This window comes from Anomalospiza imberbis, chromosome 28 (assembly GCF_031753505.1).
Source record: "Anomalospiza imberbis isolate Cuckoo-Finch-1a 21T00152 chromosome 28, ASM3175350v1, whole genome shotgun sequence".
NCBI classification, from domain to species: Eukaryota; Metazoa; Chordata; class Aves; order Passeriformes; family Viduidae; genus Anomalospiza; species Anomalospiza imberbis.
In genome coordinates, this window is record NC_089708.1 from 2,659,621 (window position 1) to 2,686,573 (window position 26,953).

Consider the following 26,953-nt stretch of genomic DNA (forward strand, 5'->3'; position numbering starts at 1 on the left):
ATTTTAAAGACAAAGAAATGACTGCAGCAATTGCAGTGTCAGAGGGACCCTGCTGGTAAATTCCAATCAAGTCCCTGCAATGGCAGGGAGGTGTTGGGAGAAGTTCTTCCCATCCCAGCCCTGCTCAAGCCCCACTCATGCTGTGGTGCTGCTGCCACTTAAACCAGGGAGCTTTGGGAAAAGAAGGGGTGCTTGAGTTTCTCATCCGGGTTAGTTACACACTTAAAATTGATTTAAAGCAGTCTCAAAGGGCTGCTTGCTGTTGGAAATATTTCTTCCTCTATTACTCTCAGAAATAACTGAGTCATACCTTAAAAATCACAACTTAAATTAGGAATAACCACCATTGTAAAAGCGGTGTAAAATGCCTCTCTGAAAAGTTGCACTTTATTTCCAAGGATCTTCCCCTGCCAATGAATAGGCCAGAAAGTGCCTTAAGAAGGTACGATTCCTGTGCCTCCAGAAGGTGGATGGTTGCATCCACGTCTCCCTGTGGAAAAGGACGTGCCAAGGGCCAGGCTTGTGTTTTCTCATGTTGTAACTTTGCCCAGACCCGACACGGGACAACAGATCCCATTTCCCTTCCCCAGCCTCCCTGCTGTGCTTCCCCCAGAGTTCTTCTATTGCCTCCATGGGCCGTTTTTTGGTGCCTTCCCCCTCAGGATGGAGAAGTGTTGGGTTTCCCCTTCCCTTATCTCCACTGGTGTTTGTTCTCCTGCTCTGTCGGCACCTCAGCTCCATCCCCAGCTGCTGGTTAAGCCAGTCCTGCACACGGAGTTAATGAGACATTCCTGCCTAAGTAACGTGGTGCCATTAAAGCTTCAGATCTCTGCACCTCAGCAGCTGTGTGTTGTCACAGAGATAAATATTTTAACTGGGACGGCAATTCCCTGCCTGCCCGGCACAACTGGCTGAAGGAGTGGCTTTTGTTTCGCCATTTATTGAAGTGAAATTCAAATTTTTCTCATCTAGAAAATACCTGGAAAGAAACAAAACAAAAAAAAAAAATAGGGTGGGAGAGGATGTGCTGTTCTAGAAGGCCTTTCCGAGCCAAGGCAGATCAACCTGGCCAAGCCCAGATGTGGCTGGCCCCTCGCTAGGGAAGGAAACCTGAACAATCACTGACCACTCCTAGAATTCCCATTATCGCTGGTCTTAGGAGGAATATTCCTTTGCTCCTCCTGATACTCTGAAAATTCACAGTGACCCAGACACTTTGCCTTTGGAAAAGGGCCAATTTCTGTGTCTGATGTGACCAAAGTCATTCAACTCTTCCCGGAGTGTGGCAGCAACCGTGGAGGGAAGGCTGAACATCTGATCTTCCTGTAAAACCTGGTGAGCCAAGGATTTAACATGTGGGGAGGTTTCAAGCCTTTATTGGTCTTAACATTGACCAAAAAACCTCTTTTCACAATGTTTTTTAAGAATGGAGTAAGACTGATAATGAAATACTTTCATGGCAATGATCCTAGAGCTTTTTTTTTTTGTTTTTCAAGACATTTCTGTGCAGATAACCCTAGATAATCTGAGCTACTTGGGCTTGGAGGGAGTTGTTCGTGTGCTTATTTGAGTTAAAAACTTGCTTTTTTGATCTGAAACTCTCATACATCTCCTTCTTCCCTCCCTCAGCATTTTGTTGGGAAGTTACTCAGGCTCCAGCTCAGAGGGTGACACATCCCAGGCTCGTGTTTGTATCTGTCCATCATCAAGTCCTTAAGAGATGTAAGAAAAGCAGGAGTGGAGCAGCAGATCTCCAGCTTTCATCTGCCCAACACACTTCCTCCCTGGAATACAACAGTAGGGCCCTGTTAAATCTGAGAATCTCTTTCACAGGAGCCGGGAGTTTTATCACCAAAATCATCACGTAAAATTCTGCTGGGATTTCTTAGCGGGGGAAAAAGAGCTGAATAAGATTTTCAGGAGAATGGGCCTCTGTTCAAGAGAAGATGAAAGATCTTTCATCAGGACAGTGGAAAACCTGGGTTTCAGTGCTGGGATGAAGGTCATCTGCTGATTGCACATCATCCTGAAAGGCAGAATTGGTGCAGGTTACCAAAAACCTCTGTTTTCGCCTCAGTTTTGGGCTGATAGTGCCTCATGTTTTCAGATGCTTTCACTGACATCTGGCAATAATTTAAATACTGACTCACATTCTGTCGAAAATGTCAGTAAAAGTGACCTTCATCATTAAAATTTCATTTGTTTGAACCTTTCCAGTAATTTTCATTGAAGAAAATGGAATATTTCTGGTTCAAATGGCCAATTACCATTTTCCAAGCAGTTTTCAGTACTCTGTTTTGTCCATCCCTGTGGCTGCGACGTGCACTCTGCACAAGAGGGAGTAAATCTATCCAAATTATTTTTGGGAGCCAATGTGATTCACCTCTGCAGCATCAGTTCGTTGTTTGCTCAGAGTTTTGCACAAAGACAAAATGCCTAAGCAGGACCAACCCCAAATTCAGTCCAGGGAAAGGCCAGGATCAGTCAGTCCCAGTTTTTAATTTTGATTTTGTTCTTTGACCACCTGGATAATCATAACAAAAAGGGGACATGTCCAAAAAGGTGTCCAAATTCCCCCTGTCCAACCCTTTGAGTCCTTCCCCCCCCGAGAAAGGACTGAACTCTCACACAGGTGTTGTCCATTTGTAATAAAGAAAAGACCATTCATTATCCTCTTATTCCATGCCCAGCACAATCTCAACGTGGCTCTCCCAAATTGTGGTTGGATGTTTTACAGGCACATCTTCAAATCTTGATTTAAAAACTCTCACATAACATTTTATACCATTTTTACAGTGTTATTGTTACCATGAGTGACCCAAAAAGATGATAAAGAAGCACATTAAACACTGAAATTAAGATAATTCCCCCTTATTTACAGTACAAAAATTTTATTTTTTTTTTTGTTAGGATAATTTAAAGTTTAAAACTGAAGTAGACATACTCATTTTACAAACAAGATATTCTTCCATAAGTAGGACCATTAAAAACAGTAAACAAAAAAACCAAAAAAGCTATCTTTACAAAAGCTCTGTGCATAGCAACTTCATACTGTATATAACTGACAAAGCAAAAAAAAAAAAAAATCAAAAAAAAAAAAAAAAAACCCAAAACAACCCCAAGAAAACAACCAGCCAACCCCAAAAAAACCCCAAAACTATACAGGAGGGAGAAATTAGGCTTTAAATTACAGGAGGGAGGAACGGTTTGGAGAAACCATGCATGTTGGAAGTGTGCAAAGAAGGAGGGAGAGGAAGATGCTCTACCGAGATAAATTAGGAGATCAAACCAACTCTTCCAAAGTTATGATGAATTTTGTCATTAACTATGCAACACCTTCATCTCCCCAGTGGCAAAGAGGAAAACTCTCAGGGAATTGTCAACAGCAACCAGTCAAAGAGGACAGATTTGTTTGTTACAGTGAAAAAAATTCTCACACATCAACTCTGGAATCATCTTTTCCCTTTTTGTTGAGTGTTTTGCCACTGCCAAAGTCCTTTTTCATGGCCAAGGATTTCCGATTGTGTTTATTTAAAGGGGTTTTTCTCTGTAAACCTCAATTAATTCTACACTCATCTCTTAGTACCATGATTTCCCTGCATGAGCAAAATCCATGTTCTAAATAATTCCTAGGTTTAATTTGCTTTCTTTTTTTTTTTTTTTTTTTGCTCAAAGCAAACCAGATTTTTCACATTTGCATCAACACAGGCAATTCCTCTTCTGCAGGTGCTTGGAGCAGCTTTTCAGGGAGGTTTCTCTTTTTCACTTGGACTCATGGCAACTGGGCAACTGGACAGAACTAATAAAAATAACTGAAGGGTGAAAGGAATGGTCAATGTTCCAGAAACTTTCCTTTTTTTAAAATTTTTTTATTGCCAGACTGTCATTTTTACCCCTGAATCTTCCCAGGATGTCAGTGATGTGTTAGATCTTTCTTTCATGTACCTGTGTTGACTAAGCAAAAATAAAACAGAAGTATGGACAAAACCCAGCTTTTCCCATGAAATATCTCTTTTTCTTTCTTTTTTTTTTTTTTTTTTTTTTAATTGGAAACTTTCCTGACTGAGATTTTGTAATGAAAATCCCATTTGTTAAGAAAAAAGAAGAGGATTTAAGATAGCAAACTGCTGCTCTCCAGCAGGTGGTCTAGAAATTCCTATTGATCTGGAATATTTGCCAGACAGAATATTGAGTCTATTTGATTATCAATTTTAGAAGTAGCCTGTACAGAGAAGGGCAGGGGGAATATTCACCATCTTCATGCTTTGGAGCTGTTTGGGATTTTTAGTAGGTGGGAATGGAGGAAGGGATTTGATAGAATGAACCTGGTCCACCAAGATAATTTTTGGAATAAGGACTCAACGTGTTTTCACTGAAATTTATGGAAGTTTTAGTCCCATCTCTTCCAGTCCTTAATCCATTTTTATCCCTGGATAAATGCATAATTCCAAACATGAATTTGGACTTCCTACTTAGCCCTGCTGGGATATCAGTGCCTATGAATATATGAAATGTTTTGGGGGGTTTGTTGTTGCTGTTTTGCTGTTTGGAACATCCAGGTCAGACCCTGCACCCTGTTGTGTTATCAGAGATACACTGACAACTCCAGGCTTTTTAACATCTATGATTCTTTGATATTTCAGAGCTCACTTGGTTTCAGGGGCGCTGGTTGACCTCCAGGGACTGCCACATCCTTGGTGGCATGAGGGACACGCAGAGAACCCGTAAGGACAATCAACCTGCAGCCATAATTAACGGGGATTTATTTTCTTTCATTTTTTGTGGAACTCAAACAGTTTCAGTAGCCTGACTGTGAAATGTTAATTATATCCATGTTTCTTAAACCCACATTATTCCCACTAAATCTCTCCTTAAATTGTCGGTTTTGCTGATATAAGTTGGGCCTTGAGTTTTAGAAGAGATTAACCCCCCTCCACCTTTTTAAAATGGGACTCAACGGCATTGAGAAGGCACCAAATGAAGACCCTGCCAAACCTTACAGCACAGTCAGGAACACTAAACTCCTTCCCAACAAGTGGGACTTTCTTTAGGAATGGCCACAGCAGCCCAGTTGGAGTCCCCAGTCCCTCTGAGATCTCCTTTAGAACCCCACGTGCAGTGAATGGATTTATCCCATAAACTGAACTGTGCACTGCACCAGGAAAGGGAGCCTGGAGGACCTTGTTCCATCCCTGGAAGTGTTGTTCAATCCCTGGAAGTGCCCAGGGCCAGGCTGGACAGGGCTTGGAGCACCCTGGGACAGCGGGAGGTGTCCCTGCCCAGGGCAGGGGGTGGCACTGGATGGGCTTTGAGGTCCCTTCCAACCCCATCATCCCAGGATTGTCTGGTTCCATGCCCTGCTCTCCTGCACAGGCTGCCCTGTGCCCAAACCCTGTCCTTCAGGTGAGGGTCCCTCAGGTCATCCCCCCTCAGCCTCCCATCACCATCCAGCTGTGGACCTGCAGAGAGGATTTTTGGCTCTTCCTGATCCCAATTAGCTCCACAACAGCTCCAAACTAGCTCAGCCATGTGAGTTGTCCCAGTTTCACCATCCCGAGCCCAGCTCAAGTTCTACCATCCCTAAAAATCACCAAGAATACAATTTTCCTTACCCATCCATAAAACTACTGGGCAAATGGATAAGTTCAGATCCTGGGGCCTTATTTAGGGTTTGTTGTCAAGGCTCCTCCATAGAAGCAACTGTCCATGCAGCCATTAATTGTGTGGATTTTAGAGGGGTCTCCGTAGTGTAGCTGATTTTTATATTTTTCCCCATTAAAAATGGATTTCCAACAGCCAAATCCTTTTGAGTGTTCTGTGATTTAGTTGGATAATTTATGATTTATTTTATCAGACTTGTCCTCACCTTCCAATTTCAGGAGAGGAGATGCAAAGGAGAACTAAACACTTTTGTTAGGCTAAAATGCAGAAAAATTCAAAGCAATTGATTACCTCTATGAACTTCAATATCCAACTGACAAATACTTACCATTTTTAATGACTCGGGATAAAAGTGCATGAATCATTCAAATACATGTTCACCCTTTTAAAAGCACCCTTAATATGAAGCATAACTGAACTTAAGGTGATCTAACCACATGGAAAACCCCAGAGAAGCCTTCCCCTCCTAATTCATACATTGAATCTATAAAATAAACTCAGTACCTCATGAAAAATCCGATTCACTCAAATCCCTAAGTGCCACTCACTCGTCAGCTGGGTCTTTGAGACTTAGCAGTTAATCTTACTACCTGAATATTTTAATTGAAGCGAAAAATGGAAATGTGGGAAAGATGAGGAGGGTGAAAAAATTCCTACATGAGCTGTTTACCACAATGTAGGTAAAAGTTTCTGAGGGTTTTGTTAATCAGAAAGAATCCTATATATCCTTGCACATGAATTCAGTAAGAGGGGGGAAAGTGAGGAGCAATTGCAGCAGTAATAATATATCTCAAACTTATCACTACATTTTTGCATCATCTGTCTTCATTGTACAACTGGAGGAAAAAATCCAAAACAGGGTTTAATTTCTACCTCTACATACAATAAGTTACAAGTTTATTTATTTAAATAATTGTAAAACATCTTACATTTTTTAAAGAGGTTAAACTATAAGCAAATACACACATACACCAAAGTTCCATCATTCGTGTCAGTTTGTCCTAGAAATTCTTTCATGCTGGTACCCTGTTTTGTTGAATTGTTTTTCTGCATAAACTAAATCGATATCTGAAAGGCTCCATAGAAAATAGAAACTTCAACTTTTTTACCCCTACAAAGTAAAACAAATTGTATCCAAAATATCAACCTTGAATCATTTTGCCAATTTCTTTTTTTCCTTTGAATATTTTACAAATCTTAGGAAGGTTTTCGTGTCTTCCAGGAAAGACTTTGCATTTCTAATTCCATTCTGCCAACTCTTGTTCATCCTGGCTCTTGCTGATTCTTCATTCCCAATGTTTGAGGAGTTGATGTGGTTGTGTCAGAAATATGAAACAGGTAAATGATGCAGACTTCTATCTTGTCCAATCCATAAAAAATGTTCCTTTTTTTTTCCTGGGCCTGGCTTTTCCCCAAAAAAGAGCTTGTAGTGCTATTTTTTTTTCTTTTTAGTGGTCCATCACAATAAGTAGTTTTGTGCTGTAAAAGAAAAATGAAAAAAAAAAAGGAGGAAAAAATGGAAGAGGGAGGGAGAGCAGCAAAGCTGTCCCTTCCTTACATCGGGGGAATGACAAGACCAGTCATGGCTGAAAAAGAAAAGTGAAAAAGATGAAATTGTGACGAAATGTTATGGAACAAAATATATTCAAGCCCTTCGCCCTCCTGTGAGCAACCAGGAATCACAGGAAGCACCCGATCTGAGGTTAAATTTGAGTTTTCGTGTCTTTAAGTCTTTTGGTGCTGCAGTGAGAACTGTGAGGACTGACTGTGACACAGGCAATGGGCAAAGGGCTATTCCACGGTAAAAAGGAATCAATTTCTTCCTGTGTGGGTGGGGAGGGACTGGGAGGGAATTCCCAGAGCAGCTGGGGCTGGCCCTGGATCCCTGGCAGTGCCCAAGGCCAGGTTGGACACTGGGGCTTGGAGCAGCCTGGGACAGTGGGAGGTGTCCCTGCCCATGGAAGGGGTGGCACTGGATGGGCTTTAAGGTCCCTTCCCAAACCACTCCATGGTTTTCTGATTTTGTGAAAAGCCCAGGCCCACCAGGGTTATTATATGGATGAAAAAGAGAGAGGATTCATTCAATTCATGCGTGTTTGCAGAAAAAACCTTCCCATTTTTGAGTTCTTATCTCTGGAGAGAAGTCCTTGGAGGTGGACATTGCTGAGAACTGTCCCCAAATTCAGACTTCTGAAGCTGAACACTCAAAACCATCCTCAAAAACCAAAACTGAGCAGGGTCTCTGCTCCCTACCCACCCTGCTCATCTTCTTGGAGGGGCTGTGAGCAAGGAAAGGTGTGGAAGCAAAGGGAATTCCCCCCTGTGCTACTGACAAGACCGAGCCAGGGAATTCCAAGCCCTGAATCATGGGCCAAAACGCCCAGGGCTGGGTTTTGCCAGTCTGGTTCCAGTGGAAACAGCCTCACTTCCTCACTTTGTTTCCCCCACGTGTCTGAGTCACTGCAGCCCTACCTGGCACACTCCCAGAACACTGGGCTTATGTAAATTATTTATTAGTCACTCTCCTGCTTTTAATTGCAGCTCTACTCCTCGTAACCGACAGCAGCAACATTTGGAGCTGCCTGGAACCAGTGCTGCTCCCCAAGGTTTTGAGGGGTAAGTTGTGTTTAGATGTATTTATATAACAAATGAGTGAGTCACGTTTTCAAAGGGGCCTCGGTGCAGTGCGAGGTCCTAATCCTGCAAAGATTTATGCTCACTGAAATTTGTGGAATTATTGGTGTGTTTAAAGCCCCGTCCCACTGAGAATTCATTTCACCCTTTCCTTGAGAGGGTTTAAAAAAGTGCTTTGGGCAAGTTCCTGAGTTAACACAAGTCTGTTACTGGAGCTGTGTTTTTAAACAACTGTGGATATGGTCTGTGATTTAATACAATAGGAAAATAAATATTTTCATATTTTCTTACCGACTGGGGCTAAAGTCCCTGCCAATTTTAGCTGATAGCTGAAAGGGAAAGTGAAACCCAACAGCCCGAAGTCAAACAGATACCTTTTGTAATTGCTTTGGAATTTGCTGCTGTTCCTCATATTTTCAAACCTAAATAAAGCAGGTAAACACTTTCATGCCTGTTTTGGGGATATGTGTGAGTGCATTAGATAAATCTCTCTGATTCTCTGATGACACCAAGGATGCTGCTCCATTCCTTCCCCTCACCCCCAAACCCCAAAAATAATCCTAACTGTGAGTGTCCCAGAGTGACATGGAGAGCTGGGTATTGACCCCATGCCTGCCCTTCTGTCCTTAGAAGGGAAAACTTGATTTAGCCTTGGATTTCTGCCCCGCTCCAGGCTCTGCTGGGCTGGAGGAAGAGGTGAGCGCGTGCCCTCCGTGCTGGCTCCGTCCCACAGGTATCTCAGGGGAGCAGATCCTCATGCTCTGCTCCAGGCAAAATCATCCAGGCTGCCTGCAGGAGTTTAAAGTGTTTGTCTGAGGTGTCCTGGCTGGGTCTTTGCCTGAAGCAAGTAAAGGAGCCCCTGCACAGACGGTGCCTGGCTTGTCCCCATCGGGATGACCTTTTCTGGCTGTTGGATGTCTGGGGACAGGGGCTGCACCCCTGGAACAGCTTAGCACAGCTTAGTTTCAGCCATTCAGGGGCTGGTGCCAGTATAGCTTGAGCTCTGTTCCCAAGAGAGTCAGTCCATAACGGCATAAATGCTTTTTTGTGATGCTATTTTTATTAACAGTATTTTCACTTTTTTTTTAATCAAGGAAAACTTCCAGCAAAGCAAAGCAAAGTTTAAACCTGAGTTTCTGCTATGTCTATTCAAAAATATTTTGAGAAAACTTGTAGATTTTGGAAAGTTGCATAACTTTAAGTGAAAGCACATTTTTTACTGTAGGATTAGAGATATTAATAATAAAATAATACATGTATGGGAATGAACAGGTTTCCAGAGAAGCTGTGGCTGCTCCATCCCTGCATGTGTCCAAGGCCAGGTTGAATGGGGTTTAGAGCAGCCTGGGATAGTGGAAGATGTCCCTGCCCCTGGCAGGGAGTGGGATTGGATGGGTTTTAATGTCCCTCCCAATCCAAATGATCCTGGGATTTCGTGATTCCATGATCTGATACAGCAAATTCTTTAACACAGAAAATACAAGCGCAGCCTAATTTGTGTCACTGGCATTTCATTTTCAGTCTCACCTCCTCCTGCAACAAAGAATGAGTCGGTGGAGGAATATTGGCTGGAATTCTCACCTGGTTTTCTCCAGCTCATCTCACAGCTCCACTCTCTTTTCACACACCCTGCTCTGTCCATTTCCACCCCACCTCCACTCCCCGTTGGGGCTGCACTGTCAAAAGCCTATTCCCAGCCTGGATCGCTTTTTATTGAATGTTTGGGAGGTTTGGATTAAGGTCTTACACTGCTAGCAAAGCTGTAATTATTTTTGCCTGTATTACTATATATTGAATCGATGTAACTTTTCAATAAAGGTGGTTCAATGCAGGACACTCCCTGATGAGTTGGGAATATAGCAACCACCAGTCATTATCCCAGAGGGTCTTTTTTTTTTTTCTCTCATGGAGGGAAATGGAAAAAGAATTAGAGATGAGCCTTATTGTATTAACCTTGACAGCTTGCAATTATCAACTGAAACACTTGATTAAAATTGTCACAAGGTTGGAGAATTTTTTTATAAATAAATAATCAAAGATGGGTAGCACTCAGATGATCCGGTGATAGGCACCTTTAATGGGTGTAATTAATAATGATCATAATCCTGGTGAGTACAAGTGGCCTTTGGAAAACTGTCTTGGAGTGGAAAAGGACTCGCCGCAATTCAAACGTGAGAACTGGGAAGGGGATTAGTGCTGAACTCCAGGATCATGGAATGGTTTGGGTTAGAAGGGACATTACAGCTGATCTCATCCACCCCTTGCCATGGGCAGGGACAGTTCCCACTGTCCCAGGGTGCTCCAACCTGGCCTTGGACATTTCCAGGGGTGGGGCAGCCACAGCTCCTCTGGGCATTCCATCCCAGCCCCTCACCGCCCTCACAAGGAGCAAATCCTCCTAAAATACATTTTTGGGAAAAAAAAAAACCTCCCTGTAAACTGCTGGAATAATGGCAATGCAAATCTGAGGATGAAGATTGCACAACTGCTCCTGTTTAGACTGGTTTTAATCCAGGCTTAAATACTGCTGTGATTAACATATATGGAAGCTCTAATCTAGATTTTCATTGCTGCCTGTAAAGAGGGTGGCATGCTCTGAGGGGCTGGTAAAGAAGAAGAAGAAGAAGAAGAAAAGAAGAAGAAAGAAGAAGAAGAAGAAAAGAAGAAGAAGAAAAGAAGAAGAAGAAAGAAGAAGAAGAAGAAGAAGAAGAAGAAGAAGAAGAAGAAGAAGAAGAAGAAGAAGAAGAAGAAGAAGAAGAAGAAAGAAGAAGAAGAAGAAGAAGAAGAAGAAAGAAGAAGAAGAAGAAGAAGAAGAAGAAGAAAAAGAAGAAGAAGAAGAAGAAGACGACAAAGAAGAAGACAAAGAAGATGAAGAAGAAGATTACCATCCTCTAAATGTAGATATCTAACTCTATAATATGTATTATTATTATTATTATTATTATTATTATTATATACTGAGGAGAAGTTTTCCACATGTTATGAGTGGGGAAATTCAGAGTTAATAGGCTTTGGAAAGGGGCCTGCACATATTCACTGCTTGCCCTGTGCTTTTGCAATTCTCTCTCCAGCAGCATTTTGGGATGCCTAAGTTTGATGAGTAAATCCTTGATTCCATGCCCAGCACACCTATCCCTGGTTTCCAGCCCCAGGGTGTGGCGTGGCAGAGGGCATTATCCATCTCCCACTGCCTCACTCCAGGCAAGAAGCCTCTTTGGGAGCCTCCTGTTGACTTTTTGGCCACATCTGTCTGTCAGCACTGTGGGAACGTTAATTTGGATATCAGGCTGCGTGTACCTGGATCTTTTCCAAAGCATGTGCTTCCCAGCTTGCATCAATTTAAATATTTCAGCTGGAATTTGCATCCATGGCTGAAAGAGTTCAACAGTCACCAAGACCTGGCATAACAAACCTTGTTTCTTCTTGCTGTGCCACTGACCAGTCCTGCTTTGTTGGATACTTAAATTTAACTGTTATAGAATGTGAATATACTTATGTTTGTGTTGATGTACAGGTAGAAATCCCACAAAGAAAGGGATGTGGTTAATAAATTCTGTATCCATTTATCTCTGATTTTGCTAATTCAGCAATTATTCACAACCTTAACTCATAGATTAATCCTGACCAGCTCAGGACTGGACTTTGGTCAGTAGAAATGGATGGATGTCAGGTTTTAGTTTTGAGATTTTGTTATATTTAATATTAGAGCTCAATTTTTAGACTCTCTCATTGATTACTGATTTATAGGCTGGATAAAATACATTGTATATATCAAACAGCATAGATGGCACCAACTGGTCTCTAGTACTTTATTCCTTTATAGGTTGAAAGAGAGAGAAACTCTTTCTAAGCAGAGCCTTGAGTGTTACCTTAAGGAAAATTATTAATTGAAATATTTCAGTAGTTTCTTAATCTGTCCTTTTTCTGTCTCCTAGAAGCAGCCTGAGTGGTTTTCTCTTTGATTTGTGTTTAGCACCACCTCAGGTAGCTCCTTAATATTTAGGCTTAATATTTAGGCCTTCTTGACGTAACAGTTAGACAAGTTTAAAGCAGACTTAAATCTGTGCATTCACATGATGAGATCAATGGATCTAGCCATTCATGGGAAGAAACTTTTCTTAGGAAAGTGTGGATTTTCTTGTAATTGGGGCACAGGAAGAAGCTGTTTTAGAATTCTCTGAGTTAGCTTTTAAAAATGTTACTGTTTTTGTTCAGCATACTTAGAATTTCCTTATTACATAAAATAATCACGCTTTCTGCAAGTTCCTGTGGCCGAGCAAAGGGTTTCTATCACACCCAGCCAAACAGGTGCTGTTTGTGGAGCTCATTTGGAATTACCACTGGCTCTTGGCACGGCTCAATTCCCAGAGCTGTGTTTCCTAGGCTATCTCTAGTGAAGTCTGAAGGAGCCAGATGACTTCCCAGGCCCTATAAAGGCATTTTTTATGGAGACTTGGAGCATATTTATGTGCTGCACACACCCCCCCAGCCTGTTAAAAGCAAGAATTCGGTACAGGTTTCCATTCTTATCTTACTGCTCACATTTGTTTCACAGATCACCTTTAAAAGGGCTGTAAATGGGTTGTGGGGCTCAATTCCCGGGCTGAGCCTAAATCTTGCAGCAGGTTTGTGTTCTGGACAGAGCTGGGGATTAACTCTGCTCTGTTTAACAAGTCCCCCAAGCCCGAGGAGAAGTCATTCCCCACAAAAGAGTTGATATTCCCTTACATTCCAGGGAAAGGTGTCCCTGCCTGTGGTGGGGGTTGGAACGGGATCTTTAAGGTCCTTTCCCAGCCCTAACCATTCTGGGGTTGAAACTCGTTGGGTCAGAACCTTCCTGTGGAAATCAGTGCCTGGCCCCTGCTCTAAAGCCAAAATCTTGGATTAATCCTTTAATCCAGCTGGGCTGGGGCAGAATTTCGCTCCTGAGCCCTGCGGTACCCATGTGATGGCACTCAAGGTGATGACTGGTGGCACTCAGGTGGTGGCTGCGTTTACCCACATGGAAGCTTTAGTGGGGATTTACAGGAACACATTCCTCACCTCTGAAGCCATTCCCGTTGCCGCTGGAGCAGGCGGGAGAGGGGGACCCTTGGGGTCTGATGACAGGAGCAAAGGCACTCTTCTGTTTGACAGCAGGGAACACCGAGGAGGAGAACGGGAGGATGGAAGAAGTGCTGGAGGAGCCGACTGTTGGACTTGAAGACATCACTGCCAAAGGACAAAAAGGAATTTCTCATCAGAAATTTGCCATTGTCTGATTCCTTGTTTTACCTCTCAAAGGAGGTCTCATTCTCTCAGTGAGGATAATTAAAGTCTGAAGTAGAGAGGGAGTTCAACTGAATAGTTCAGAAAAAACAGCTCTTAATTCTTTCAAAATTAAGGGTGAGTGTGCCAGAAAATTGAAAATCATCAAGAGAAAAACAGAGTCAATAGGAACTGTAGTTGCCTGTCCACTCAGTGTCCTTGGAATTTGGAAAGGTTGGCAAATCCTGTGTCTTCCCCAGTTTTTTAAAAGTTAATTTTCCTTGGTTTCAATCTGCTGCTTAGATTTTATTCTAAATTGACTCCTTTTTAAAGAAGTGCCTTGCAAGAAAAAAGCCCCTTTCTATCTCCAATAACTTGTCCAGGAACTGTTTGCTGAGCTTCCAGAACAATATCAGCCATTCCTCAGCAAAAAGGGGAATAAACAACAATATTTCATGTGAATTCCCAGGTCTCTTGGCAGTATTAGTTTGAAATCACAATAACACAAGAGAGACCTGGTCCTTTCCTTATGGAAAGCTCCAGAAGAGGAGCTAATACTAATACTAATACTACTAATAATACTAATTTGTTTAACTCTTCATACCTAAATAACATATATTTAATTATTTACTTACACCATAGATGGTGGTGTATACTTTTTTGTTGTTTTTCACACATTCCCTAGACAAAGGGAAATCAAGGTATGGGAGGAAAAGTGGACGTTCATGGTAAAGCAAGCAGAAATTGAGAGATTAATTCTATTACATGTTATATTTCTGGTTATGAAGTTAATATGGTTTCACAGGAAATTAATCCCCAGTTCAGCTCTCAGTTATTGATAATGCCTTCAAACTCATAAAGATTATTTGAGTGGCTTTTACCCAGGATTTGCAAAGTCTTTGTGCTAAAAGCAGTGGCTACTCGCTTAATAAAGCTGCAAATTGCACCTCATTTCCCACGGTGGCTTTGCCACTCTGCATAAGGATAAAAAAACGGAGGAGAATAAAGAAGTAACCTTCAGCAGTCAGAAAACGGGAGCCTTTTCTAGTTTATACCCATGGCACCCAAACACAAAGAGAGCCTTTGACTGAATGTGCACTAAAGCCAAGTCTGCAGGTTCCTGAGGCAGAGGGAGCAGGATGGGGTCAGGGCACGCGGGCGCGGGGCCGTACGTCCGTAGGGGGATCCCGTCGGCGAGCCGTTGATGAAGCCAGGGGAGCCGGGCACGCCCAGGTTGGACATGGGCACGTTGCTGTAGCCGTTCATGCTGTTGCTGGAGGTGCTGTAGTTGGACTGCTGCGGGGTGGAGCTGGACGAGTACCCCCGGGGGGAGATGCTGCTGGTGTTACGGATGTAACCTGGAAATAAAGCGCATTTCAGAGCGCCTCCGCGGCTTAAAGCTTCCTCCTGCACATCCCCTGCTTGAATAAATGTCATTGAAATCCAGATTATTTAAAATGTTTAGGCAATACCAATAAATTCAGTGTTTTTTTCCTGCAGTTAAAGTTCTGAACCAACTTTTTGAGGTGATCCAATGCACGTTTTTCCAATAAAATTTGATTTATTAAAATTTTAAATTCATTCAAAGACCTGGACAACGTTGTGTGTGCTTATGTTTACCTGGGGTAGAATTTATAATACATGGGATTTTCTACCATTGAATGGGGGAGGATTTACTCTTCAAATTATTGTTGAATTGTTAAATTACAGATAAAACAAGTACGTTACTAAGGGGAAATGATAACCCATATAAAGTTTGTAATTTAAACTTTAATTTCCTCTATGTGGGAGAAAGAATAAACTGGATAAGTAAAACCCATTTTTTTCGTATTAAAAAATGCTAACAAATATTTGAGAGCCAAAATTTAGCCTTTTTTTACTCCAAAAAGAGAGTTGAAAACTGTAGCTACCAGCATAAAAGGATAAATCATTATTCCAGCCGCAAAAGGGTCTTTCTATGGAAAAACTTTCATTAGAGAGACTGGTACAGTAATTACATTAAGAGTAGTCACTATTTAGATGTAATATTTAGGTATATCAAGTCAGGTAATTTCTGCTCATTTACATTACGAGGTTCTAATTCAGGGCTGGTAAGACCTTGAAAAAATGAGCAAAATTATCTTCACGATGGATTTTAACTGGGCAGATAGAAAATTAATCTAAACGATCTGGGTTTGCTGCCTTAGAGTGTTAAACACAGCCAGTGATTGAGATCAACCACAGACTGACTGGGCTAAAAATCAAAATATTCAGGACACAGAAAAGTTGATCATTCTTTCAATGTTAATACATTGCTTTATGGGTTGTTTTCCTCACAATCAATAGTGTATCTAGACTAAATGTAATACATACAATATATGAATGTTGGTAAAATGAACACTGAAGCAGCTGCCTTAAAAACAAAAAAGAAAGGAAAATTTCCCACTGCCATGTGAGGTTTTTTCCAGCTGCTGCCATTGCTGTTTGTGAAAAAACAGAGCTATAATACAAAAAAATTGGTATTTTGAGGGGGACAGGGAGAGAATTCAGGGGCAAGTTGGTATCAAAAGTAATCAAAAATTATTTCCGATAAGACACGGGGGCAGCACCACCCTTTGGGATGCCCAGAGTTAAAGCCACCGCTGGGCGCGCGGACAGGTTGGAAAACAGATCCAGGGGAAAAGCGCCTGGGAACGGGCTGGGTTGGGGTTCCAGCGCCCAGGGAAGGCTTCGGGGCTCACCCTGGTTGTTGCCCTGCGCCGACTCGGAGATGCTGACGCCCAGCTGGCTGCCGTAGGAGTTGATGCCCATCATGGAGCTGTGGGCAGGGGAGCTGGACAGCGCGGGGATCTGCGCGGGGTTGCGGGGCACGCTGTACAGCGCCTCGGCGATGTCGGCCGCGCGCTTCAGGATCAGGTCCTGCGAACGAGGGACAGCTCAGGCACGGGACGGAGCAACGGGGAACCTTCCCGGGGCCCGGGCTGCACCGTCCCACCCCCGGCAGCCTGACCTGGTTGTTGTGGGGCGTCCCGTACAGGGCCTCGACCAGGTCAGCGGCTCTTTTCAGCAGCATTTCCTGTGGGGAAGAGGGAAAGAGGCGTTTTAATGGCAAAAAAATAGCTCTGGTCAATAAAATGAAGTAAAATAAATATATAATAAAGAAAGAAAATAAAGAAAGAAAATAAATAAAGAAAATAAATAAAAAAAAATGAAAATCAATGAAATATATAATAAATAAAGTAAATTTTTAAGTATAAAAATAAAATAACAGAAATAAATGTATAATAAATAAAAATAAATACAAAATGCAATTAATTAAATAAATATATAATAAATAAAATACAAGCAAGCAAATAAATATAAAATAACACAAAAAAATGGTAAAATGAACTAGAACTGGAGAAAATAAATGAAATAAAAATTGAATAAGACAGAATAGACTAGACTAGACTAAAGTAAAATTAAAAAATAGATGCAATAAATGAATAGAATAGAATATAGAATAGAATAGAATAGAATAGAATAGAATAGAATAGAATAGAATAGAATAGAATAGAATAATTAAATAAATAAAATAAAACCATGAGCTAGCATTCTCTCAAGTGACTCCAGTGTTTTGTGTGTGGTCACTCTGAAGCCCGGCTGCGCTCTCGTGGTGTGTTCAGGTGTTATTTGCCAGGCACCTGAGGAATTTAAGCCATCCCAGTGGGTCAGAGCAGCCCCCCCGAACCACGAGTCCCTTTGGAGCCAGCGGGGGCTGATCCCTGGCTCGGCCGTGCCGTGGCCGGGGCTCCTCCAGCACCCGGAGCTCTCCAGAGTCCTGAACCTGCTCCACCTCAGCAGCACCAAAAACGGAGACAAATCCCAGATGTCCCCGCTCCCCCGGGGATTCCAATGGATCCTTTTGCATGGACACACGAACGTGTGTAGGATTCAGTACATTCCTTGGCATGGACACAGCATTTGGGCTCAGGGATGTGCCACCAGGGATAGGGCACAGCACAAGGACAATGAACTGGGAACGTTCACTGGACTCAATTTAGCAGCAAAATTACACAGACACTCTTTGAACTCTCACATACAAACATCACTGTGGGTTCTACACAGTCCCATTCTTGCCAGACTTACAAGTAATTGGTGAATTCAGATGTGATTGTCATTTAAGATATAATTGTGTCTCTCTTATGAATTAGAAGTGAAAAAAACACATTTGGTGGGCTGAGTGAAATGCTTAAAATTATTTTACCTTAGCTAATCTTTCAGGGTCCCCAGGATGTCTTGGGATGACCTTCTGCAGTCTTTGGAAGCCGTAATCTATGGTAGGTTCATTTAAAGCTGGAAGGAAAACATCAAACCCCACCCCATTATATGGCTGCATCTAAACATGTACTTTTATACGGCTCTGTCTCAATAGGGCAACAAAGAAATCATGACTTCTGCACTTCAAGCTGCCCCTGTTTCCCTGGCTGACTTCTCATCCTCTATCAAAGGCTGAATGAATAATTTGCAAGATGCAGCAGCACTGTCACAAAATACTCCTTTAAGGACGAATGTTTCACTCTGGACAAAACCATGACAGCAATAAAGCAAATTATGAGACAAGTACACAGCAGAACAGGTCTTCTCCTGCTGGTTGCACAGCCAGAAATCAGACAGCCGTGTTTGCTCTTCTAATAAACACATTCCACACACGCCCCCAATGTTTTGCAGTCCCGAAGTAGGGCACAGTTATTCATTAGACACATTCCCTTCCCCAGTTGTGTGTTCTGCATACGCTGCCACTTCCCTGTAATGATCTTAATCTCTGGTGGATAAACCAGGATATTTTGACCCAGATCCTCAGTTAGCAATAGCTGGCAGAGCCCTACTGGCATAGTTGATTATTTCAGAAAACTTCAGACACTTTCCTAGTCTCTGCTAGGAAATCGCAGCAATAATACTCGAATTTCTGATTATTCAAACTCCAATTTAAATTGGTGCAGAATCCAAAAGCCAGCTTGCAGCATTCTCTGTGCTTGAGCTCTGCCTGCCTCTAACACCTCAGCAGTGCCACTGAGCACCAGCACTGTTACAGAGATGTTTTTCTTTGAGTTCCCTTATTCTTCAGAATGCACATTTTAACACAAATGACACATTCATGCTGCGGATTCTGCGAAGAATTTCATGACACATTTAATAAATAACATATGTAAGTCCTTTAGCACTACCCTCAGGCAGTGCTGGCTTAGACCTTCTCGTACCATTTGTGGTTCTTTTGGGAGGGAAAAAAAAATATTTATTTTTTAAAATAACTAGCACTGTCACTGGCACATCTGAAAACCCCTGATTACAAGAGATGCTGATGGTTCTTATTGAATGATCCAAAATATCCTGAGCACTCACAGGAGAGCCATCTTCTGCACCAGGAGAAGAACCCATCACATGAGACAGAGTTTTACACTGATCCAGGTTCCCTGTTTATCCCTGTCTGCCTTTGGTATAACAACATGAAGGTAAAAGGTCACATTCTCCACTGAGATACATTTTATATTTACTTTTTATTAAATAATTATGGCATGGCATGAAGTTTAAATATTACAGGAGATAATCAAGTGGGAATTGAGCAGAGAAAACCCAGACCTGAGAATTTAGTCTTGGCTATACTTAGAATGTCTTTGCTCTCCACTGGGAGCCATTCTGGTTTGCTGAAGGAGTTTAATAATACACATTTCAACGCCACAGAATCTACATCCCATTTGGGAAGAGGAGTTTTTTGGGGGGTGGGCTATTTTGCCAATAATCCTGAGAATTAGAGGCCAATTCTCTCAAGAGCCTAAACATCTTTATCTGCCATTTCTCCTCTTGATCACAAATTATTCATTTAAGTGATATATCTAAAGCTAAAGAAATGTGAAATATATAGAAATTCAAACATGTGAAATATAAATAATATTCAAATATACATAAAGTTACTAAAAATAGCTAGTGGGAACATGCAAAATGCTAATTCAGGAAGAAGAAGCTGGCCACTATTCAACAAACATTTTTCCAATGGATTGACATGGACAGTTTCATCCTGATAGATCAAGAGCAGCAAATCATTTCCCAACAACGCTGAATTGTTCACAGGACTCAGCCGTCCTGAATCAATGTGTACATTATGTCTTTCAGCACAAAGGTTTTCTGTACGGCCTGCAACAAAATTGCCCACTACTGGTTTTACTCATTAATGGAACAAAAATATCTCTGTTATGAAATCCTGTGAAAAAACAGTACCAAGGATTTGGAGGAATAAATGACACCTTCCCAAGTGGAGGCCAAAGATGAAGAATCCACCAGCAAGTTTGAGCAGCTTCCCCACAATCCCACTTCCACTGAGGAAAGAGCTGCTGGGTCAGGAGTGATTTATCTGTATGTTACATAGAAATATGGCAGGATTATATCCAAATGTTCATGGATTCAGAGACCATAAAGGGGTCTGACACACAAGCAGGCTGTTCATTGTTTCCTAGAAATCAGATATCTGAAATTAAACCCCTCAGAAAATAGACTTAGGTACAAAATCCCTTTGGCAACCCTCAAATCCAGAGTTTCAGGCCCAAGGGGTCATTTGAACTTCCCAAAACAGTTTAAAAAACTGGGCATGGCATGATATAATTTATGCACAAAAAGAGAAGCCACCTAGGGAATAAACTAAATTATCAGTGAGCCTGTAAACCTCTCCCTAGCATGACTGTTTTAACAACAGATTTGTTGTATAAGAGCAGGGACAGATCTAAATGTGTCACCAACTATCTGACTTTATTTATGTGAGCCTCAGAGTCTGGACAGTGCTTCCTCTTTGATGTTCTTTACCCCTCAAAACCTGTGTTTTCATCTTAAGCGCAGCCATTCTGACTTGCTGGAATAGGAGGGGGAGAAGAATTCTCACAGCTGAGCAAGTTCTTCCATGACACTTGGCTGCATCTGCCAGAGCTGCAGCGGCAGCTCAGCCCCTCTCTGCGGGGCCTGGCTGCGACAGTGCTGGCAGTGGAAGTGCTCACTGTCTCACCACACATCACAGCACATCAGGCTGTCAGGAGGAGGGTGCACGATTTACCCCGAGAGGCAGCAGCTCGTGCTGGCACCACCCTGGGAGATGTGGGACAGGGCCACGTCCAGGGGTCCCAGCACAGCTCTGCAGCTCACCTTGGATTTACCCCACAAAGCACAGCACAGGGGGAACAGGAGACTCAAAGTCTGGAGATCTCTAGAAATATCCTGAACCCATAAAGCTGCGGCAGAGGGAGAGCAGTTTTTGCAGTGGGCTGCCCAGCCTTTAAGGTGTTAACAGAGAAAGGGCACCTGTGGCATCAAAGTTTGAATCATGGAATTATTTGAGTTGGAAGGGACCTTAAAAATCATCTTGTTTTTCCCTGCCAGCAGGGGCAGTCACACCTTCCACTAGTCCTGGATGCTCCAAGCCCTGTCCAACCTGGCATTGGACACTCCCAGGGATGGGGCAGGCACAGCTTCTCTGGGCAACCTGTGCCAGGGCCTCACCACTCCCACTGGGAGGAATTTCTTCTGTAAATCTCACCTAAATTTCCCCTCTTTCAGTTTGAACCCATTATCCTTGTCCTGTCACTATAGATCTTGATGAAGGGTCCCTCTCTGGTTTTCCTGTCAGCCCTCTCAGATCCTGAAATTCTCTATTTCCCCATGTTTCTCACAGTCTAAAGCAGTGACAGCAGGAAATGCTTCATCACCTCAGCTTTTTCTGTCCAAGGGAACTCACTCTTCCCATTTATAGAGCTCTCTGTGTCCTTGTAAGTGTTGTTTCTCACAACCAGAAAACAAGAGCTCCAATCTCCTTACAAGATTTAGCAAACCAGCACCTTCCCATCCCTGGATCCAGAGGCTGATACAGCACAAGCCAGAGCCCAGCCTCTCCCACAGATGATTTTATATTGCTTTGCTCTGACAAGGTAACCCCTGGAGGATTTCTGCTCAGCAAGGAAAATTATGTTCCAAATCTCCCTGATATACACATTTCCAGGTTAGCATCTCTGTGACAAAGTAAATGCAGAGCTGTGATCAAAGCTGAACTACGAGAGCCTACAAGATGTGCCCTCAGCTGGCATAAACTGGTGTGTTATTAAAGCCAAGGGAACTATAATGGAACCACTTACAGCAGCAGAGAATTTGAATTTGTGTCGTATTAAAAGCAGAACATGAGGCTACAGCAAGATTAGCAGCAGAGAACAAATGTCGTTTTATTCCAGGAGCAGCTGATGAAAGGAAAGCAATTCAGAACAGGGATGTGTGTGCAACCTGTATCCTCACCAGATGAAGGCACACACAGGGACTAAATGCCTGGGTGGGATTGTGGGATCTCATCCTGCTGAGATTTTTACCTCAGATGCTTTTAAAAAGGGTTTTGACCTCAGACCGTGGTGGATAGTATACTGAGGGGTTGTCTTGTTGGGTCACAGTGGGAACTGTGAGTTCTTGGGAGCCAGTATGCTAACAGGACTACCCTATATTTGCTCAAGTTTCCTGTTCTTTTTCTCCGTTGGTTCAGGACTTTTTTCTTATAAGGTCATGTTGTGATTTTCAGGATTGGACCTTTGCCCTCAGGTGCCCCTGTCCTTGGCTGCGTTTGCCCTGCCCACGGGTCTTTGGAATCTAGCCTCTGTAACCTGTGGTCATCACGTTTTGTTATTTTCTTTATTAAAGTTTTCTTTTCTGGGCTAGTCGGTGGATATTCTCAGTTCAGTCAGAGAGAAAAAGAGAAGGTTTTCTAACCAGGAGGGAGCCTGGGAGACAGTTGGGAAAGAATGTAAATAATTCTCTAATCTATCTTGTTCACATTGTTTATAGACAGGTTCTGCCACCGTGCATCATTCAATGCACACCAATGGTGTGAAATGTTTTTACTCTAAGACCAATGAAATTAATCCGCACAATGGTCTCTATAAATAGAGCGGTGCATTTGAAATAAATCAGGGTTCATTCTCTTGCCTTCGACTTGGAGTCATTCTCGTTCCCATCCTGCTCTATGGTGACACTAGTCCATTGCTCCCGTTCCTCATTTTTAGCCAGCTTCTCCTGGCCAAGCCAAGCAAGGAGATCACAGCGAACTTCCAAGCTCCTTATGTGGTGATTTAAAAACAGGCTTTTATCTCTCATTTTAAGTATTTCATCTCTTACTTCAGCTGCTAAAGTTGGTTCAGCCACTGCCATTCCCCTCCAGCAAACCATTTGTCTGGGTTTTTGCTGTACTCTCCAGCACATCATTACACATCTACAGAATCCTGCTGGCTTCACTCTGACAGGAAGTTTTCCATGTGGGAACCTTATGGAAAAGTCCACACGTCCCATTTTGGTGAGGAGAGGAGGCTGATGGCTGGGTTGCAGCACCCCTGAGTGAGAGTACTTGGGAGTGGAATCACTGAGAGCCCCAGAAGTGCAGCAGTGCCAGCACAGCACACTTTGCAGAAGCCCAACATAAAGACACAGATGAGCTCCCATAACAGCCTCACTGTGCCAGTTAGATTTACCCTTGAAACGTATAGCTAATTTTTATATTCATCTTTCCAACAGTTTGTCATTTTCTTCTTCAAACAATCTTAGTGTGACTCTTTCCAAGAAAAGAAAAAAATAAATAAAAAAGAAAAACTCAAATATAATCAGGTTGAACATAAATATTTGGTTGTATATTCCGTAGGCAGACCCATGTTGTGACAGCAGTTGGGAAAAATATTAATGTGCAGTAAAAATGCCTTATGCAACCTCCTCCTTACACCCCCAAATGTCACCACTGCCAGAGTGGCCTTGGATGAGCAACAGGGTAAATTAATTAATAATTAATGAATCAAACCCAGGGTTGTCAATACCAATCACCAACACAGCTCCTGCAGCCCAAATCCCAGGCACCCACCTGTGTAAATGAACCTGCCTGGTGCTCCTTTGCAGAACTGTTTGGATTTGTAGGATAATGTCACCTCCACCACGCCGGGAATGTGCCGGGGAGGCGTCTGGACACGGATGGCGTGAGGTGTGATCAGCTGGGAATGGCAACAGAGAGGCACCATCAGGTGTCTGTTCTGTTCTTTTACTTCACGAGTAAATTACAGAAAAGTTTGGGTTGGAAGGACCCCAAAGATCATCCAGTCCCACCCCCAGTGAACACCTTTCTCTATCCCAGATTTCTCCAAGTCCTGTTCAACCCTTGGACACTTCCAGGGATGGAGCAGCCACAGCTTCTCTAGGCTACCTGTACCAGGGCCTCACCATAAAAAATGTCATCCTCATTTCCAACTCTACCCTTGTTCACTTGAAAACCATTCCCCCTTGTCCTGCCATCAGAAGCCTCAGTAAAAACTCTTTTAAAAAAAATTATCACTATAGATCAGCAGAGGGATACGCCGCCTCAGTTAGATCCTAGCCTCCAGGGAGAGGATCACACATTTTAGGATAGATTGTCATCAATAAACTTGCACTGTTAAGCCCATTGTTTAATTGATGGCTTTTTCCTGGGCCAAGAAGGATTTTTTTCTCCTTCCCAAACTTAAACCCTTTCTTTATTTCTCTACCTTTGCTTATGTAACAAACCTGTGTAAACAATAAACCCTGTGGAAAAATTGGGAGAGTAACATTCATTATGTTCATCAGTGGGTAAAAAAAAAGATATGGGAATATCAAATGTGTCCTTCAGCTCATATCAGGAGACAATTTCTAATAATTTCTTTGATTTTATAGACACCTAGAATTGTTCAGTTCCATTCTGCGTATCATTCAATAATATCACAGAGCAAGGAAAACACATTCCATGAGTTCCCTTCACAAAAGTTTCTGTGTCCCACCTCACACAGCACCATGGAACGGGAACAGGAATCAACCCTGTTCCTCCTCAGAAAAGAGAAGTCTCCGCAGCTCAGGGGCGGAGGGGCAGCTGTACCCACCTCACTCCACACCAGCATGGTCCCAAACACCACCTGCAGCCCATCGAAGAAGTTGTCCCCGATGATGATCACCATGGCTCCCCCCGTGGTCCACCCCTCGCTTGGGCTGATGGCTTTGATGCAGGGCGTGGCTGCGCAGAACAAAAAAACCATCACTTTAAGGTGTCTTTTTTCATCCCCCCCAACAGCTTTGAGGCCTGGGTGTAAATGCCTGGAGCAATTCCTGTGAGCACCGAACATCTCAAGTGATGCAAAACTGCAGCTGAGAGCTGCAGCTCCAGCCATCCACACCTGGGAATTCCTGAATTCCCACTGCTAGCAGAGGCCTAGGACAAGTCCCTTCCAGGCATTCACCCATGAAGGCTGCTCACCACTCCACAAACCCCAGTATGTCGATAAACAAATAAATAAATAAAGGAGTGTTTTCTGCCTTGCAAGTGTTAATTACTTGCCTATTCATTACCGGCACTTAACATCGTGTCATTAAAGCCTAATAGGCCAACTGTAGTGGGTGTAAAAATGAAATGTTTAAATGATTGTGCAGAGACTGCTTAAAAAAACAAAATAACACCCACTGATTAGCATATGATCCCACAGACACAAACCCTGTGGAAAAAAAGGTAGAGTCACATTCATTACATTTATCAATGGGTAAAAGAAGATATGGGAATATCAAATGTCTCCTCCAATTCAGATCAGGAGATAATTTCTAATAATTTTCTTGATTTTATAGAGTCTTTTTTTTTTTTTTCTTTTTTTATTTCTCTCTTCCATATGTTCAAGGCCTATGGACTATGCATCCCATCAGGAACCCAATATGGTTTCCAGGCCATAACCAAAGTCAATCCATCACTCCATTCCCAATGTTGACAGGGTCAGAGGTGGAGGAGAACTTTGGCAGCGCTCCAAAAACATGAGACTCCTTTGAACAGCCAGTCAATCACATCCAATCAGTCAAGGAAAAACTGGATGGCTTCCTAGGCTAGGAATCCTGGGATTTTCCTTCTACCATTTCACTGCCCGCTGGGGGAGAATTAACACCACTCTGAATTCTTTACTGATTCAATCATTTTCTTCCAGTTCATTAATTCTTCTTTTAGGCTGATACAGGGCACAGTTAAGAAGTGGGGCAGCAAAACATTATAATGAAATAATATCCTTGCTTGTCTTTTCTACTAACATCACCAGCTCTTCTCACTTTCAGTGGCTGCAGGAGAGGGAAAAGCAGGCACTGATAGCCCTTTCCAGCATTTTCCAGCCGTTTTTGAGCACTGTCTGGGTGAGGGAGGTGGAATGTTTTGGGAATGAAGAGGGAGAGGAGGGGCCAAACGTTTTGAAACTTAACAGATACAAGAATTTGAAATTGCTTGAATACAGTCCCCAACCCATCCTGGAGCTGGCCATGAGTCTGGCTTAGCCAAACAAACTCACATCAATTAGTGTCAGCTCCCTCTGCGCATCGTTAGGCTCCGTGCACAGTTTGTTTAAGGGAACCAGTGACACTTTTTCATACACATCTTGTGCTGGAACGGCTCTGTTTAAATAAGATGTCATCTTGCCTAATTTGCCTGAAATCAAATCTATCCCAGCTGAATGAGAGGGCTGAAATTTAGATAATACTTGGTGTTTCTGTGTTTTTCATCTTTGCCGTACATACTAATTAATAAATTGCAGGGGGGTGGGGAGTCAGTCCCTTAGATGTGAGGAGGATCATATTTTGCATGCAGTAGACACTGTTTTCCTGCCTCTGCCTTCCCCAAACCCCCTGAGGCTCTGCAATTCCCCCTTAGCTCTCCTTCCCTCCTGAAAACAAACAGAAATGGAAGAACGGGTAATTTCTGCTCTCCAGACAAAACTCCCACCTTCCGAGGGGTCGAGTCTTCTTGCTCTCCGCCCGTGCTTGGAGTTGTTGTGCACGAACATGTTGTCAGACACTGCCAGCACATGCCCATCCACGTTCACTGTTGTTGATAGCACCACCTGGATATTTAGAAAGAGAAGGAAAAAAAACCAGCCAGGTAAACAATTTATTTGAAATTCAACTTGTTAGGGATTAATTATTCAGTTCAGCTAAACCCTTGTTTTGTAAAATGGCAGTACGCCTTGCAGGGGTTTAAGAAGGGGAGAAAATATTTTCAGCCTTCATTCAGTGCATTAATTGCATTTAACACAGCATCCTGTGGGCTGTATAGAAGCCTCAGTGCAAAATGACCCTGCTCCTGCAGGATGAAAACTCCTTGAAAACAGGACCTAATATCATGCCTGGTCTTGACATGTGAGTGGATGGGGCCTCCTGAAAAATGATGAAAAATCAGATGAAAAATCAGATGAAAAATCAGATGAAAAATCATATGAGCCTGAGCACCCCAAACCAAGCAGCAGGTTTTAAACCTCGACCTCCATGACTGGGTTCCAAACCTGAATTCTTAGAGGAAATAACTGTATATATTAATTAATCCCACTTCAGTTTTTCCAGTATCCAAAGCTTTAAATCCCATCAATCCAGA

General features: G+C 42.7%; 1 protein-coding gene across 3 annotated transcripts in view; it reads right to left on the bottom strand.

Moving 5' to 3' along the window:
* Positions 1-3,684: 3,684 nt before the first annotated feature.
* The window catches only part of EBF2 (EBF transcription factor 2), a 140,174-nt gene continuing 116,905 nt past the window's right edge, over positions 3,685-26,953 (bottom strand). For 2 of the 3 annotated variants that reach the window (XM_068174597.1, XM_068174596.1), the window contains 9 exons: positions 26,309-26,426; positions 24,447-24,577; positions 23,423-23,549; positions 17,768-17,856; positions 16,532-16,597; positions 16,263-16,440; positions 14,715-14,900; positions 13,339-13,506; positions 3,685-7,247 (listed from right to left, as the gene is read on the bottom strand). In XM_068174597.1, the coding sequence (XP_068030698.1) occupies positions 7,216-7,247; positions 13,339-13,506; positions 14,715-14,900; positions 16,263-16,440; positions 16,532-16,597; positions 17,768-17,856; positions 23,423-23,549; positions 24,447-24,577; positions 26,309-26,426 (1,095 nt within the window). In that variant the 3' untranslated portion in view covers positions 3,685-7,215. The remainder of the gene's footprint in view (positions 7,248-13,338; positions 13,507-14,714; positions 14,901-16,262; positions 16,441-16,531; positions 16,598-17,767; positions 17,857-23,422; positions 23,550-24,446; positions 24,578-26,308; positions 26,427-26,953) is intronic. The other variant, XM_068174598.1, reaches the window with a different exon arrangement.